Genomic DNA, 16415 nt, shown 5'->3' on the forward strand with positions numbered 1-16415 from the left:
ACTACAAGCCCTCGAGCAATGATGAGGAAATGGTTGTGATGGTACAGTTTTGCCATTTGTAATGATGTGTGTGTTTCTTTTCAGTCCCTGGTGCGACAGCCGCTGTCCCGGCGTCGGGCTCTGCTGAAAGACAGCTTCTCAGAAGTGGAGGGAGAGTTTCTCTTCGCCTCGTTCATGGACTCCAGCAACACTGATGCCATCGCTGAGTTCCTGGAGCAGTCTGTCCGAGGTGTGTGTGTGTCACACGGTGGCACATTTTTCCTCCTCGTTGTCCTTCAGGCTGTGTTTGTATCTTGAACTTTTTTGTCTGTGAACTAACTGTGTGCTCGTGTGTCTGTGGGTGTGTTGCTTGAGTCTCATTTCATTTGTGCCTTTGCCTTCTGCTTTCATGTATAAACTGTGTGTGTAGCCTTTGTTTACTTGTCTACGTCTTTGTTTGGCCTGGATGTTTGTGTGTCTGCATGAATTTAGTTCCTTTTAGGAAGAACAAACATGCATTTCCTGTGTGTGTGTGTGTGTGTGTGTGGGTGTGCGTGTGTGTGTGTTTTACTCCTCTCCTCGTCCTCTCTCTTTGTTTCCTGAACCCGTTTGTTTCCTTTTGAGTTGCACACAAATACATTTAATCTATTTTACAGATAATCTCTTAATTTCCTGTCTGCACTTCGGGGATCGTGTTTTGGTGTATTAATGCATTTCTCTGTGTGTGTGTGTGTGTGTTTGTAGACTCCTGTGAGGGCCTTATGGTGAAGACTCTGGAAAAGGATGCAACCTATGAGATTGCCAAGCGCTCCCATAATTGGCTCAAGGTGTGTGTACATGTGGTTGTGGCGTTAACACAGAAATAAATCACACGTCTCACACACACATCCACGCTTTTATTTCCTCTTGATTAGACCGTAACAGATTTTTTTTTATCTGTTTTAATAAGAAAAACCTGGATCGTCTCCAGACTGTACAGAACACAGCTGTTTTAACAAGAAAAGAGCCCAATTTTAGCATCCCTGCATTGGCTTCCAGTCCACTTTTAGAATCAGTTTTAAAATACTGGTCCTTACTTTTCCAGCCCTACATGGTCCAGCCCCTGCATATATCTGCCCGAACCCTGAGCTCAGCAGGTCAGAGGTTGTTCCTCACACACACTTCCACACCGAGGTGACCGTTCCTTTCAAGCATGGCCTCTTTCACTGAGGTGCTCTGAGTCTGTGGACTCCTTTAAGAAGAAGCTGAAAACTTTTTTATTTAAGCAAGCTTTTAGTTGGACAGTTGTGAACTTACCCATGTCTCCACCTGTATTTTATTTATTTTTACCTTGTTTTTCGTCTTTTATGATTATTCATCTGTTGTATTGGAGGCGTGCTTTTTATCCGTGATAGGTGCCATATAAATAAAGTTTACTCACTTACAGTGCTCTCAAATGCTAACATGCTCTCCCTCTAACACAGTATAAATTCAATGTCGCATAAAGATCATTATTTAAACCGCTTTTGGTTTGGGGGAAAATATCTTCCACTTTAGAGAAGAATTTTTTTAATGTTTTGTAAATTAATCAAATCTTTTAAAGCATAAAAAACTCGGTCATCTCAAAAGTAAAAAAAAAAACATCTTTACACACCGTGCGATCGCACCCTTCTTTAAACCCTTCAGGATTAAGAGTGACAGGACCGCAGGAGCAGTGTTTGAAACTAGGTTTCGCTCCACGTGCGATGAAGTCACATCCGTCTCACCGAGGCCTCAAACTCCAGGCTTGCAGCTTTCAGATTCTCTCATAAAAGGGGAAGTTATGGAGGAAGCCTGCGGTCAGGATGTACCCTAATGATTTGATTTCAACAAGAAAAACATGCTGACCCTGACCTATAGTGTGGAAGCCGTCCCCACGATCAAAATATACAAACAAATCATAGAGCAAACCGTAAAAACCCATTAATTTAAAGCAGTTTTATTAATGAAAAACAAAAAGATGATTTTTAATATTCAATAGTTTTCATAGCTATTCACCCTATTAACTATACTCCTTTCATGGCTGTTTTACTGCCCTTTACTCAGCTCTAAAATAATGATGAAAGATATGAGGATGGGTACTTATTCATTAAGCTACTTAGAGAACGATATGTTGAGCCCAATTTTCATGAGGCCGACAGATGTTTGAGTTTGAAGACAAATGGCTCAGATTGGAGGCAAATCGGCAGTACGATCAGCAGTCATCAATCACCGTGTGAACATGACTAAGATATGATTACTGAGGCTTGCAAAGACGTCAAAGTCCCACTCTAATCTAGGGTTTTTGATATTTTCAAGGAGTTGAGAGCTGTTGGCGAAGTGTCACCGAGGTCAGGGGACATGAAAGGGCAAAAAGACTGAAAAGGAAAATTATCGTAAAGGAGAAACTATGGTCTACTCTGGAATATTACCAGAATGTGGTTGAATACTGGCGAGAACTCTTTGATATGTCCAGTGTGCAGTTTCATGAAATTCAGAGTGACTCACCTGGAGCTACTTCTATCATATTGTAATGTGAGCGACAACAAAGAGGCTTGTCTGCATGCCAGCTGAAGCTGATGATAGAGATCAGTCCTTTGAGTCGCGGGCTAAGTCGAAGGCTGGTGACGTGTGACCCCTTTACCACTGATCAAACAGCTCCGTAACACCAAAGAACATTGGGTGACAGTGAAAAATGAGGGTTTCTCCAACCAAACCTTTGCGTAAAATAAAGCTCTCTATATACATGTGATAACATTAATAACTCCATCGCTCTGTGAAAGCAACGGCACTCCATCACCCTTTAGCTTTGTGCTCTTCATTGCTCTCAATCTAACATCGAGAGCCTCGGTGCATATTTGTAATTTGTAAGTTTTAGACCTTTTTGGAAGTAGAAGTTGATCTGCAGCTCGTGCTACTTTGCACCGGCCGGGGGAAGTCAGTACAAACGTGCAGAACGCCTCACTGTCACAGACACTGCTGTTGTGATTCTCCAGTGATGGCTTGATGTGTGTAAACGCAGAGCGATGTGGGGCTGATCCGCCCTCAGTCTGGCATGTATGAACACTGATGGGTCTTTTTTGCACCGATAAGGTGCAGCTGACATGTTGAAAGGCCTGCAGGCTGCTAACTCCCTAAGGTTTTATCATGCTTATCTCCACTACCTCCACTCGACTCCATTGAAAACCAGATCTTATGCCCCCCCCCCACACACACTTGTCCATGTATCCTTTAATGTGAGTGCATGCAGGCCAAACCTGATTTTAAAAGTGATTTGTAAATGTTAACAGGCCAGACATGGGAAATTTGCTAGCATCATTTTTAAGGGAGGGGAATGTATTTAATTGGTGTCATGTTGCTTTAAAAGGAGTCCGTGTTTGAAAGGGCTCAATTGTTATTTCAGTACAACGTCGCTGAAGTATGGAGAATGTAAAAAGAAGGGATTTTGTGTCTCTGAGGAATACACTCAGGTCATTCCAGTTAATTGGCATTCTCAGAATCATGTTGATCTACTAAGATAGTTTTTATCATTCAGAAGCATATCTCACACTATATTTATGAATGAAACATGGTTTATATGCATAGTTGCTACAGTTTCAGAGTCATTATTGTTTAGTTCCACAAAGGCATAACATCTCATTATAGTGGCTGATTTGGCCCAGAATACAACTGTATTTAATGTAAACGGTGTTTCTCGTTGTCTTCCTCCCAGTTGAAGAAGGACTACCTGGAGGGTGTGGGCGACACTGTTGACCTTTGTGTGATTGGTGCCTATCTGGGCAAAGGTAAAAGGGCAGGCACTTACGGTGGCTTCCTGCTGGCCTGCTATGATGAGGAAAACGAGGAATTCCAGTCAGTTTGCAAGGTAAGTGTGTGCAGCGCATGTTTCATTAAGGGTGCAACGATGCGGTACGCTTAATGCATGCTAGATACCGGGCGCACAGCTTGTTTAACTGATGCGTTTGACATCTTTATTTTGATCTAACCAAGCGGAAAATGTGCAAATTAGGTTTCAAGGTTTTTTTTGGTTTTCGAAAGGTTATCTTAAGAATCATTTCACAAAATTCACATTAAGTAATCCCTGAAGAAAGATATTTGCCCTTTTCAAAGAGCTTTGTATGCACATGCATTCGATTTTCTGACGGTGAAATTAAAATTGATGTTGACAATCGTATTGTGTTCTCCCATGTGAGTTAAAACTCACATCAACACTTCAGATTCCCAGCATCTTCATATTGTCTTGTGCTTCTGGTGTTTGGAAGCACTAAGAGTTGAGATTAACCAGAGAAACTAATTGAGTACTTCTGAGGTTGACGTGTAATTTCCAGGCAACAGTCTGTCATTTCAGTGATAAGTTTGTACTTTTGTCTGGTGGCATTTGCTGTTCAATAAACATGTAACGAGTAGGAAGGGAGATGGAGTACTTATTAGTGCAGCCAATTTACAGCTTGAAGATGGCATATTTTTGGCGCGTATGTCTATTATTAGACCCTGTGCTTCTCATACTTCAGATTTGTGTATCAACGTGCTCTGTGAGTGGTTGCTATGTTTGCATGTGTCGCGTTTCTCTCTCAAAGTTGAGGTGGAGGAATATCTTTGTTCCCATATGTCTATTCTGACTTTGTTTGAGATATTAAGAGGGCGTACAAGTCTGTCAGTTACGTCTTCACAGTACTTGGGTTTGGTCTCTTCCTGTGAAAACCCTCAATCTGAGTTTTTCTTCAGTAACTTTGTGTCCTTATCCCTAAATGAATTTACTGAGCGTGTGCACTCGTATAAACATCAGCAGAGCTTGTGTTCGCATCCATAACACCGTCACACCTCACAGCTCATTGGTGCAACCACAGCTTTCTGCTTTAGCTGCTTCAGTTGAGCGGATACCTGTTAAACTGCCTGCTGTCCACACATCAGCCACAACATTAAAACCAGCTTGTTGCATTGCTTCGACTCACAAGCTCCCTTCATAAAATCTCATATTTCAATCTTCATGAAGTTGAAAAACCTTCAAAGAGCCTGTTGCTGCAGACCACTTCAACAGATTGAAATAAACTGTTTGGAAGCAAAATATAAAGACTTTTGCAGTTCCTCGGCGCACTATTTGCATCTTGAGTAACCACTGCTACGCCCCCCTCTTGATTTCCAGCTGTGAGAGCTCATCTTCAGCACAGAACCTCCTGCTGTGAAGTGCATGTGTAAACAACAACGTCTGAGAAAGACATGACCCCAAACTGAGGGCACAATCTCTCGAAAATCCTCCGTGTTCATGTGTGAAAATAGTTTGTCTGGTGGGTTTCATACCTGCCCTCTTTTACAGCCTGCTTAAATAAAAACACAAGCTGCTGCTTCTTATATGCAAGTCAAATCCTTGCAAGCAGTTTCTGTCCTCTGCATGCGTACAGAAGGTGTTCAGGCACACTATTGATTTGACTTCACTTTTGTTTCTTAAGCTCTCAGTGTCCAGTGCACAATCACTGTAATTATCTGGCTGAAATGGAAGATCGACTTAAAAACTGCTGTGTGCTGTCTAAATGTCTCGTGTGGACAGTTTTATGGATCCAAATTCAAGGCGCATGTGTTTTATTCGGAGAAAAAAAGGAAAAAAAAGAAGCAAAGCTGAAACTGTAAACATGCCGTTTATCTTTTATGTGGTGCTCCATGACAGCCCAGCAGTTGTCAAGTGACTGCAGCATCCTCTGCTGCTGTGTGCTGCATTTCATCATCTCTCTTCTCCTCAATGCTGTAAAAACAAAAGCGGGGAGGAAAAAAACAGTTTCACCAACTCTTCTTCCCCCCACGACTCCTCGTGGCTTCACGTCCTGGTCAACCGTCCTTAGGTCAGGTTGTCCCCTTCAGATCCAGCAGCTGTGCCGCTCCACACAGAAAAAGACTCGCCATCATAAACCAGAAGAAGATAGAGCGGTCGTAGCAACAGTTAGTCGTTTGTTTGTTTAGTTTGCAGCCCTGAGAAACTAGGACTGACACCTCGAAGAGGCTCATTTATTGCACACTTGATTGTTATCGGTCTTTGTAAAGACTTTGGCATCGGAGGAAGACATCGCAGTAAATCTTAGACATTTCAATGAAATGTCGACTTATTATCACTTTACAATATTTCACACATCCATCAAAACTATTACTTTGCTGTATTGGCTCTCATATTACCACCCATCTCGTTAAATGCTGAGTTTTTATGAATCAAGTAAAACGCACCATATATTTACAGCTTGCTGTTCTGGTTCACCATTTGTTGCTGGGTGGTATAACAGGTGGGAATAAGTCTGTGTCAAAGAATGATCAAAAAGTACTTTAGCCATACGAGCTTCTGCCCACCATGAGGAAGAAGAACAGAGGGCAGATGTTCACACGTGTGGGAAAGAGCAGGGCGGCAGGCAGCTGTGGAGTGGGCAGCTTTACTGTCCATTCTTTAGTGAAGAAGAGTTATCGTACAAAGGTTTGTGTGAAGATAACGGCAAAGTACGGCGAGCCTAACGGGCGAAGCTCAACAGCAATGAATAAAAGCTGACATTTCAATAAAGGCGGAACAACATTTTAATCAGAAAATGAGACGGGACATCATTTCATTAGTTTTCTTGCAATTAGTGGAAATTAGCTTTTTTTCTGTTTGTTGCTTTTTGGTCTGCTTTCCTTTTCGTGTTTTCGGTTGTTAAATGTCACTGTCTGGAAGGCTTCCTTTTTGTTGTGTCTTGTTTTGGCTGCACGGTGGTGTGGCGGTTAGCTCCGTCGCCTCACAGCGATGAACAATGAGAGGGTTCCAGGTTCAGCTCCCAGCTGGGCCTTTCTGTGTGGAGTTTGGGTTCTCTCCGGGTACTCTGGCTTCCTCCCATGCATGTTAGGTTAATTGGTGTCCCTAGGAGTGAGCGTGTGTGGTCTCGTTTGTGTCTGTGTGGCCCTGTGATGGACTGGCGACCTGTCCAGGGTGTACAAATGACAGCTGGGAGAGGCTCCAGACCCTAAAATTGGATTAAGCTGCTATAAAAAAAATCTTTTTTTTGCTGTATATTTTCTGCATTTTTTCTAAAATATTGTCTTTTCTGATTAGTTGTTGCTTTGTGAAATGTCTCTTTGTGACTTTTTTGTGAAATTTTCTTCTTTTTCTTGTGTTTTTCTGTCCTCTTCTAAAATGCTACCATGTATTGTTGTTTCTCCACATGAAGGCCGCTGGAGTAACCACCCCCAAGGAGTCCAAAGCCGAGCCGTGTAAAGTCGAAGATTATTTCTATAGCACACTTAAAACTACCGCAGTTGGTTTCAGATGAGCTGGTTTCTCACCTTCTTAGGTTTCCATCCTCAAAGGCAGAAACCATTACTGTAAAAAATTTGAAGTGTGAGAAAAATATCCTGTCTCTGTGCTGAGACTCGAGCCATTCGGCACCGGTGTGAGAAAGCGGCACAGTTCTGTAATGTGATCTCTCACTCAAACACCTGTATTGATTGGATTAGGCTGCTGGGGGGATTTGACTATCAGTACACAAAACAAACGAGTCATTGTAATTGGCTCAGCTCTGCGTTTGGTGTGCAATAGGTGGTGTGTTGTCACTTTTAACAAACCGTACCACTGTTGGCTTGTTGAGGATTTGGCCTTCATAGATGAGAAAAATGCACAAAGGGGCCACAGTTGAATGAAAGTGCTGCCACAGACTCTTACTGTAAAGCTCCTCCTGGACACCTGCAGAATATGTCTGTGGGTGACAAAATGTTTGCGTCATGCATCCGAATTCTGTTCTGTGTGTGTGCGTGCGTGTGCGTGTGCGTGTGCGTCAGCCTGTTAGCCGTTTCTTGTGTCTCAGTAGGTTCGCGTCCTTTGAGAAGTGACATGACACTTGAGGCAAATAAGGCAGACGAGATGCTTGTGCTGTAGTGGGGGGGTGGGGGGTGTTGCTGGCTTTTCTGTGTTCTGCCACTCGCTGCCAAATGTCATCTGTCCTACCACGAAGGAATATGTGTATGCGCATATCTGGGTGTGTGTGTCTCTCTCTCTCATCTCCTCTCATCTCCTCACGTCTCTTTCAGATTGGGACAGGCTTCAAGGATGAAGATCTGGAGCAGCATTACAAGTTCTTAAAGGTAAAGTGGCGCTGTGTGACTGGCTCTTATTTGCCTAATTTAAAAACCACATGTGAACATCTTTTTCCCCCTCACTGATGCCATCTTTTTTTTAAATCAGAGCTGCTAATTGTAACACAGCTGCAGCTACTTGAACTGAATTATTTTAGAGTTTATAAAAGCCTGAATTGGTGTTGTTAAAGTTTTTGAAGCCCTTTCATTCCACAAATAATTACTTCCCTCGTTTGATTCTTCTTGTATTTCATCTATTCGGATGCAAGTGGAGATTTTGATACTAAAATAAGAAGGCTAGTGTGCAGATGGTTTCTAAAACTGAACTCGTTTTGTTAGCAACAACTTAGGTGCTTTTAATGATAGAAGTCACGGATCCGGCGTGAAACGTGCCAAATCAATGATGCGAGATTGACTCGCTGTGGCGACCCTGATAAAGGGAGAGGCCGAAAGAAGAAGAATGATAGAAGTCGCGGATGTTAGCTCTGGCATCACCGAGAATATTTTTACCCTCGAGGCTTGTTGATGTGATATCACACATCAAAGATGTCGCAGAAATACCCGTCATTTGACTTTATTATGCATGCATTTAATTGCGAATGTGTTAAATCGTGCCTGTTTTGAAAATGTTGTGGAGAAACTATGGACTGCTGATGCACCTATTTAAAGAAAGTGCAGAAGAGCTGTGCGGGCGTGCTCTGACGTTGGGGAATGAATTGCTTTTCTCATTTACATATGAAGAGGTTTGTTCCAGAGCAGCAGCAGCATTTGAGGCAATTGACCACTGCTCTCTGAAAACGATAGCTGGTGTGAGAGTCAGTTTATCAGCTAAAATTAGACGGGAACAAGCAGAGATTCTTTTAGGAATGGAGCCATCTGTTTGGGAGCTAATTCTGTTCATTTTTTTGTCTTGGAATAAAGTGATCGTTGGAAGATTGGCTGTTTAGAGTCAGTTGTGCTGCACGGTGCAGAATCACCACCGTGAAGCAGTGATTGAGCTGGTGTTGTAACCTTTCTTTCCTCTCAGACCAGTACAGCCTGTGCTGTAGCGGTCTATAATGAAAGTGATGGATGGTGAATTAAGGCGAGTCAGCGGTGTGGCCGATGGCGACCGTCGACAGGGAGACAATTTGCTTGTTTACACTGCTCCAGGTAGTGAGCTGCTGTGTTATAACGAGGCCCGCACTGATCCCCTGTTTCACTGTTGGGATGCCGGTTCTGATACACGAGGAAGGATTTTGACCTATATGAATCTGATCCACGTAATTGGAGGGCTGGTGCCCTGTTTCATCTGGATCAACGCCAAAACGTAATATCTCCTTTGCTCAAGCTGCTGTCTTCTAAGTTTCATGAAATCTCATTTTGTAGTTGTTGTTGTTGTGTTGTCTTTTTTCCCTAATTTTTGCCTGGATGAACAGCTGTCTTTCATAAATCCAGAACTAATTTGTTTTCTATTCATGGGAGTTTTTTTTTCAGTCAGCTGCTTCTCGAATATTAATATTTTCTGGCTTTTCTACCATAAAACGATAAACTTAAGAAAATCCTGTTTATGATTTACTTTTTGAACCTTTTGTTGTTTTTCTTGTTGATTCTATTAAAAACTGCAACAGACCTATTCACTGTGTTAATTTAAAATCTGAGACCACATGAAGTGTGAAAAACGACTTGATTAAGATGTTCACATTGGAAGGAGTCTGGCCAGAATAGAAACACTATTTTTACTGCCAACTTTGTGTTTTTCTCTCTGATAAAGCCGGCTCGTCTGGGGGTTATTTCAACCCCGACTGATGGTTTAATTTGTAGAAACTTACCAAAACTACAGCAGTTAAATGTCAACTTCAGTTTCATATAATCCACACCTTTAACGGAGTTATTTTATAATAAAAGGGGCAGTTTAACGAGTTGATTTGTGGACACAGCGCCGGTCAAAATGTCTGAGGTTGAAAGTGTTTGATTGTTAATTGTATTAAACTGCGTTGATGTGTAAGAACTGTGCGTCTGTGACGTGATCAGAGCTTAAGAGTCATCACAAGCCCTGGACACTCTGCCCTTGCAGCTGCTGGCCTAAAACATGTTCTTTCCAGCTCTGCAATTTTCTGATAAGCAGCTTTTTTTCTTTCTTCTTTTTTTTTTCTTAAATAAATCGAGTACAAGTTGTACTAAACCCCAAACTGACCTTAAAGTTAGGCTCTAGTTTTCCATCCTGAGCACGAACGCCTTCCTACACTACGCTACATTCACTTCAGTCGAACAGCTGCTCCATATTTAAGTGAATGAAAATTTAGCCACAAACCGTTTCTCTCCCGGGACGAACATGTGAACGTGATTGTAATTATCACCAATCCTTGAATAAGTTCTGAACTTATTTCTATTTCTAAATAACTGACTGTCAGTTATTTAGAAATAGCAAGTGAATAAATAAACAGATTATACAGATATAGGCACACAAATTAGCTTAATTGCCCACTCACTTCTAGAAGTAAATGATGTTAAATCAACCCAGGTAATTGCATGTAACTGAAATAGCTCTGACACCTTTTAGGCTCATATAAATGTAATTATATTTTTCCTGAAGGCACGTACAGTTGCATTGTTTCATCACCCCTAACTTATTCAGTACTTGACCCATTTACTGAGTCGTCTGCCGTTTGAAAGTATGTTAACTCTGTAGAATTTTCTATATTTCTGCATAAATGTGACCTAAAGCACCAACAGATTAGATTAGAAGTAGATAAAGAGGAACCAATTAGACTATTGAAATGAAAGAAATAGTGTTCTTGTGCAACTGTTTATTGAGGAGAATGATTTAAGTCTCTTTGAGTGAGCCGAGTGGAGTTGGCTGCTTTCAGTCTGTGTGCGACGTCACAGGCGCCGACCAGCTCTGCAGACATTTAACGATGAATCAGGCGCAAAGCAGGAAGTCCTACCTGGGTAGGAGCCCCACCTTTCCACAGCCTACTCAACCCGATTCTCTGTCCTGGCACTTGGCCGGCTCTTCTCTTCTGCAGCTCAAAACGAGTTCATTTCACTGATTAGATGATTCCAAACAGTACTCCAACAAGGTTATGGAAGGAAATATCAATAATAGGGGAACGGTCCTTTATGCTAGCTGTTATTGCCGATCGATGACATGAAGGCCAAATCAGAGTGTGAGCAGTCACGTTTTATTTAGACCTCGAAGGTCACGACACGTATTTAGGCTGAAATTTGTCAGTATTGTTAAAAGAAATTAAAGGGATTTGCCAGTCCAGACAGGTTGTGGACATTAAAGAAATGCCTGAAGAGAGGAGTTCATGTCAGGAAACCCACCCACCAACAACATAGTGGGAGCTGCTCGGTCCACAATAATTTGCTCACATTCCTCCAAGCTGCTGTGCAGAACTGGTGATGCTGCATCATGTGGAGTTTTTGTTTAATTTGGTTCTCTTTAAATAATTTTTGGACTTTAGTTGAGGCATTTTTGATATATTGGTGACTCCTGAGCTGCAGCTGAGAGGCTGCAAGTTTGAGCTCTGACAAAACTAATGACAATCAGCAGCAATATTTCATAAGAGTGCACACCTACCAGCTCACTCATTGTAATCCAGCTCTTATTAAAGCATCACTTGAGTGCCTACAGTATGAATAATGTGTGCAGGGAAACAGCAGCACGACTGCCTGAGCTTTTGTTTTGTGACCCACTTCTGTGGACGCTACAGCAGTCGAGTTCACTTTATGCTCAGAGTTGTGGCATCGCTGAAATGGGTGTTTGACTCCATAACAAGAAGAGTCTGATGCTGGAAAGTAGTCGTGGCTGCAGCTGAATGAGGGCTCATGCAACACAAACAGTCTGGTGGCAGCCTGAGCTGAGTCATTGGGTTTTATTATCTTTTTATTTGATTTTTTTCTTTGTTTTTCTTTTATTTCTTAGCCTGAGAGGTGCATTTAGGGAATGCAAATGTGTGCAACAAGCCTTTTTTTTTTTTTTTTTTTTAAAGGAAATTTTAATGATAATATGGTTTAGAAATTCCCCTCTAATGTTGCCCCCAAGCAGGAAGGGAATAGCCAGTGTGTGTGCTGGAACTCTATTTTGCCCCCTGGGATGTGATTGTGAGGCACTATCCAGCAGGTCAACCACAGCCACTCCATCGCTGTCTCCTTACCAAGTTATGTGTGAACGCATTGCCCTTTTTTTACACCGTTAATGTATTTGCAGTGTATGTCTGCTATGTGTTTGGGTTTTAGATTCTCTCATTTATTTTGGGTTCTCTAGGAGCACATCCTGGCCAAACCCCGAGCCTATTACCGCGTCGACCAGTCCGCCGAGCCCGACGTGTGGATGGATGCCGTGCAGGTTTGGGAGGTGAAGTGCGCCGACCTCTCTCTGTCGCCCGTCCACAAGGCCGCCATGGGAATGGTCAGTTCGTGCCTGTTAATCCCCCTCATGTATTTCCACAGATAAATTCTCCTTGTTACGGTCTGTTGCCTCGAATGAAAAGTCATTATGAATGCCTCTCAATTATTAAAAACATTGTAAATGAGGCTGAATTTAATAGAACAGATACTTGTTAATTACCTGTGGTTTGGCTGCACGTCCCACAGAGTGCGCTGAGACGACAGAATCATTGTTCAGCTCTCACTTTGACCATAATTCATTGTTTGAACTCGTGGCCAAGTTTACATGCACACCCATATTCTGGCTATTCTTGATCTTTCTGCCTTTTCTTGACATTTTCCCAAATTAAGAAGACGCTTTCAGAAAAAGTGAAAATAATTTCTGGTAATTCATTTAAACTTTTATTGAAGAGCCAGAAGCACAGAGGACACATGATTTTCAGTGTGATCACTGACCAACTTCATTGTCTCGTACATCATCCTCTTGTTAGACTTTTTATCCATTTAGGAACTGAGGATCCTAATTGTTTAATTTTCTCAGAGGACTCCGTGTCCATTCTTGGTGAAAACAAGATTTCAGCTGCTCAGCAGTCTGTGGTTGTCGTCTGTTCTCTTAATCATGGTGCTCCATACATTTTCAGTAGAAAATAGATCTGGACTGCAGGCAGCCCGGCCAGTCAGGACCACACACTACATGTCTATTAAACCACTCTGGTGTAAGTAGTGCGGAACGAGGTCTGCCCTTGTCCTGCTGAAATAACCACGGACCTCCAGGGAATAGAAGTCACCTTGATGGTAACACACAGTACCGTACAAAAGCCTTGAGCCACCCTTTATCTCTTTATATATGGCAAAGAAATGAGAAATGGGGGCAGCAACATGTAAAAACATGAATGGTAAAAAGATTAAGATCAGATTTCTTGTCATGTACAGGGAAATACACAAAATATCTCTTCCACATTCAACCCATTCAGGTCGGCAGATGCCATGTACTGGAGCAGTGGGCAGCGCCCGGGGAGCATGGGGGTGCAGTGCCTTGCTGCAAGGAGGTGGACCACCAATCTTTTGGGTGGTGAGAGTGGGAATCGAACCGCCAAGCCCCCGGTTATTTACGACCAACTCTAACCGCTGAGCCATGGCCGCACCTTTATTCTCCAACACAGCCTGGAACCTCTTAGACGAGTTTTTCTTCAGGAATAGTTCTCCAGGCTTCTTGAAGGACATCCCAAAGCTCTTCTTTGGATGTGGGCTGCCTTTTGTTCCGTTCTCTGTCAGATGATCCCACACTGCTTCAATAATGTTGAGGTCCGGGCTCTGGGGAGGATTCATCCCTCCATAAGACCTGTTGCCACTGATTTTCAGTCCACTTCTTGTGTCCTTTGGCATAGCTCAGCCTTTTCTCCCTGTTTCCCTTCCTTAAGAATGGCTTCTTGACAGCCACCCTTCCATGGAGACCATTTCTGATGAGGCTTGGGCCAACAGTAGATGGATCAGCTGAAGGTCCAGATGCATCTCTCAGGTCCTGTCAGGTCACAGCTGGATTTTTTCCTCTTTCTTAAGGACATCACTTTCAGATCCTGTTCATCTGCTGTAGATAGTTTTTTAGGCCTGACACTTCTTCTTTTGTCCTCCACTTGTCCAGTTTCCTCAAATGTTTTAAGGACACACTGCACACCATGCTGAGATATGCCAAGTTTTATTCTATTCACCACTTTCACACCTCTGAGGGAGGCGGTAACAAAGGCGAAACGGGTGGGAAGCCGTCTTTGTCTGGCATCTGAATTACCTAAGGGTCAAACTGCATCAGCTTGCTACCAGATGTCTCTACCATTTTATCACATATTTTTTATTAAATTTGATCTGTAATCACAATTTGATAACGTGGGCAGATGTCTCCATATAGATAAGAACCCGAGCTGTTCATATTTTGATGCAAAGAAATGGATTAATTCTTTTATCAACCTGACCGTGTATCCATCAAAATGTGCCACATTCACTCCAATGTTCAAGCACAACATGCTGTAGAAGTAAAATAAAACTATCATTTTTATCACATCTTACAGATTTCATTGATGCATTGGATTATATTCCTGAGGGGATCTTTTACATTTGGCCCCCTTTTAAATGACGGCACAATGTTAAAGTTATTCTTTTTCCACATAACAAACCCCAGTTATCGTGAAGAAGAAAATGTGCAAAACCTCAATTCAGTGAAGGTAATAAGAGGTTTAGTTAGGCATATGAATTAAAGTGGGACAAAGGCTTAGTTTTTGGAACTGGAATGAGACTGAGCTAATGGGATCAGAATGGCTTTAAAACCCAGAGTGTCGAGAGAAGGCGCACCACAAGTAACAAAAGATGCTCAGTTGTATTGACGGCTTGTGACCCATTTTAAAAATTGTGGCTCTCTGTCCTCAGGTGGATCCAGAGAAGGGCATTTCTCTGCGGTTCCCCCGCTTCCTTCGAATCAGAGATGACAAGAAGCCCGAGGATGCCACGACTGGAGCTCAGGTACATCAGATTTGCTGTACAGGCAGTCATTTTGTTAAAAAACTGAATGAAAGTGTTAAGCACCATATACAGCAACTGGAAGGTGTCGTCTTCTGCAATGTAATAATTACTGCAGTAAAGAGTTTTACTGTGTTGTGTACAGATGATGCATCATCATCATTATCGTTGCCGTGGTCACTTCACAAAAAGCTGTCCTGTAGAATTTCATCGTTGCACAGCGAGGACCATGTTTTTTATTTTTCATTTTTTCATCCTGGCAGTTCTTTATGTGGTAGTCAGCAGCACAATGAACGAGGCTATATAACAGTGAGGTAAAGCAGCACCTCTGGGGTTTAGTGGTCAGGTCGGAGCCATATATTGTGAAGCAGCAGGCAGTGAATCATGCTGCAGGGTAGAGATGTACAGGACAGCTGTACTTTCACTTTAAACATAACACACAAGCCCTTTTCACACAGAGATCACCCCATACTGCAACAAAATAGATGCCATCGTCATTCATTCTTTTTATCGACCAAACACCTCCTTCTTTATTTTTTTTCTCCCACCTAACCTTTAACTCGTAGAAATTGTGTTAAAACTGAAATGTTCTCTGGGAAACACTCTGAAATAGCACAAAGACCCATCCCCTGCAGCACAGCACCACTGGTCGGTCCTTTTGTATTAATGTGCAGCAACATTACTCTGCCTCCTTTAATTTTTTATAAGTAACCTAATGACAATTTTATTCTATTTGTCCACCAGTGAGCTCAAGCTAATATTTTACATGCATTAATTTTCCTTCTGACAGCCCTAAACCCCAAATATTCATTAGCTATAACACACATAGTAAAAGACAGATGCATGCATATAGAAGTGAATCAACTAGCTGTTTTAGCTTTAGATCAGATATAATTGTTTTGACTGTGCGAACCACTGTGAATGGCATTTTAAAATGCTTTGTGGAGCCGAGGTAAGGTTAGAAGGAGCTGTGTAAGTGTGTGTGAGGCACAGTAAATGTGCCGACTCATTTTGTGCTCCGTATAAACCCTGATTTTAGAATTACAGTTCAGCAGCAAAAAATAGAAACAAACGATAATATTCTGCAAATGAATCAATTCAAAGGGTCTTAATTGGCCACAAATCATACTTTTGTGCTTCTGAAACACTGTAAAAAGGTGGATTTTGACCCGTCATCAGACAAACATCCGATACAGGCAACATGTTCTTGATTAAGTTACATGAACCTTTGAAGGCTTTTAACTCATTAAAATGTGATGCATCCGCATCTCTTTTGCAGGCTTTGCCATTTAAACCTTGAAGGGGTGAAGTTTATGTAGATGATGTCATTTCTTTTTAAAGTTTTTAAATGTAAGTGCAGCCGACCTGACTCTGAGAGGCTGCTGATCTGAGAGCTGGTTTGTAGACCATCTTTCTCTGGGCAGAAGACTTGCAGCTGATTGGACGAAGCATCGTCAGAGTGACCTATGAACGGAATTAGT

At 42.2% G+C, this 16415-nt stretch overlaps 1 protein-coding gene across 1 annotated transcript in view; it reads left to right on the forward strand.

Moving 5' to 3' along the window:
* The window catches only part of lig1 (ligase I, DNA, ATP-dependent), a 54412-nt gene that overhangs the window by 36256 nt on the left and 1741 nt on the right, over positions 1 to 16415 (forward strand). The window contains exons 21-26 of the mRNA XM_072363663.1: positions 85 to 229; positions 724 to 806; positions 3689 to 3841; positions 8008 to 8061; positions 12305 to 12448; positions 14845 to 14937. Coding sequence (XP_072219764.1) covers positions 85 to 229; positions 724 to 806; positions 3689 to 3841; positions 8008 to 8061; positions 12305 to 12448; positions 14845 to 14937 — 672 coding nt within the window. The remainder of the gene's footprint in view (positions 1 to 84; positions 230 to 723; positions 807 to 3688; positions 3842 to 8007; positions 8062 to 12304; positions 12449 to 14844; positions 14938 to 16415) is intronic.

This window comes from Leuresthes tenuis, unplaced genomic scaffold, assembly GCF_036924035.1.
Source record: "Leuresthes tenuis unplaced genomic scaffold, fLeuTen1.0.hap1 SCAF_14, whole genome shotgun sequence".
Taxonomy (NCBI): Eukaryota; Metazoa; Chordata; class Actinopteri; order Atheriniformes; family Atherinopsidae; genus Leuresthes; species Leuresthes tenuis.